Source organism: Suricata suricatta, unplaced genomic scaffold (genome assembly GCF_006229205.1).
Source record: "Suricata suricatta isolate VVHF042 unplaced genomic scaffold, meerkat_22Aug2017_6uvM2_HiC HiC_scaffold_22470, whole genome shotgun sequence".
NCBI classification, from domain to species: domain Eukaryota; kingdom Metazoa; phylum Chordata; class Mammalia; order Carnivora; family Herpestidae; genus Suricata; species Suricata suricatta.
The window spans coordinates 1-844 of record NW_021867627.1 but is presented as its reverse complement, the minus strand read 5'-3'; the positions used below and the strand labels follow the sequence as shown (position 1 = coordinate 844).

At 47.7% G+C, this 844-nt stretch overlaps 1 protein-coding gene across 1 annotated transcript; it reads left to right on the top strand.

Annotated features, from left to right (window-relative positions):
- Positions 1-7: 7 nt before the first annotated feature.
- Positions 8-838, top strand: LOC115284835 (olfactory receptor 51G1-like; the record flags this gene model as incomplete). Its single annotated transcript, XM_029931313.1, has 1 exon — positions 8-838. A coding segment is annotated over one exon (831 nt), but the record flags the coding sequence as incomplete, so codon positions are not given.
- Between the last annotated feature and the right edge of the window lie 6 nt (positions 839-844).

The following is an 844-nucleotide window of genomic DNA, read 5'->3' as shown; positions in this document are numbered from 1 at the left end:
TCACCACTGGATATCCATTCCATTCTGTCTCCTCTACCTTGCTGGGATCACGGGTAACTGCACCATCCTGCATATTGTTCGGACAGACCCCAGGCTCCATCAGCCCATGTACTACTTCCTGGCCATGCTTTCCCTCACTGACATGGGCATGTCCATGCCCACAATGGTATCAGTCTTCAGGGTGTTGTGGTCCATTTCCAGGGAAATCCAGTTCAATATCTGTGTGGTCCAGATGTTTTTCATTCACACTTTCTCCTTCACAGAATCATCTGTGCTCTTGGCCATGGCCGTTGACTGCTACGTGGCTATCTGCCACCCTTTACGATATGCTACCATTCTCACGCCAAGACTTATCATCAGAATTGGAATTGCAGCCCTGCTTAGGAGTGCCTGTGCCATGACTCCACTTCTGGTCCGGCTGGCCTTCTTTCCTTTCTGTCACTCCCATGTCCTTTCTCATTCATATTGTCTGCACCAGGACATGATCCGCCTTGCCTGTGCTGACACCATGTTTAATGTTATTTATGGGTTGGTTCTAATTAGTGTGCTGTGGGGAATGGACTCTCTGGGTATTTTTGTGTCTTATGTGTACATCCTTCACTCTATATTAAAAATTGCATCCCGTGAGGGGCGGCTTAAGGCTCTCAACACATGTGCATCCCATATCTGTGCTGTACTCATTTTATATGTGCCTATGATGGGGCTCTCTATTGTCCATCGTTTTGCCAAACACTCCTCCCCACTGATCCATATCTTCATGGCTCACATCTACTTACTGGTCCCACCTGTGCTCAATCCAATCATCTATAGTGTGAAGACCAAACAGATCCGGCAAGGAGTCCTC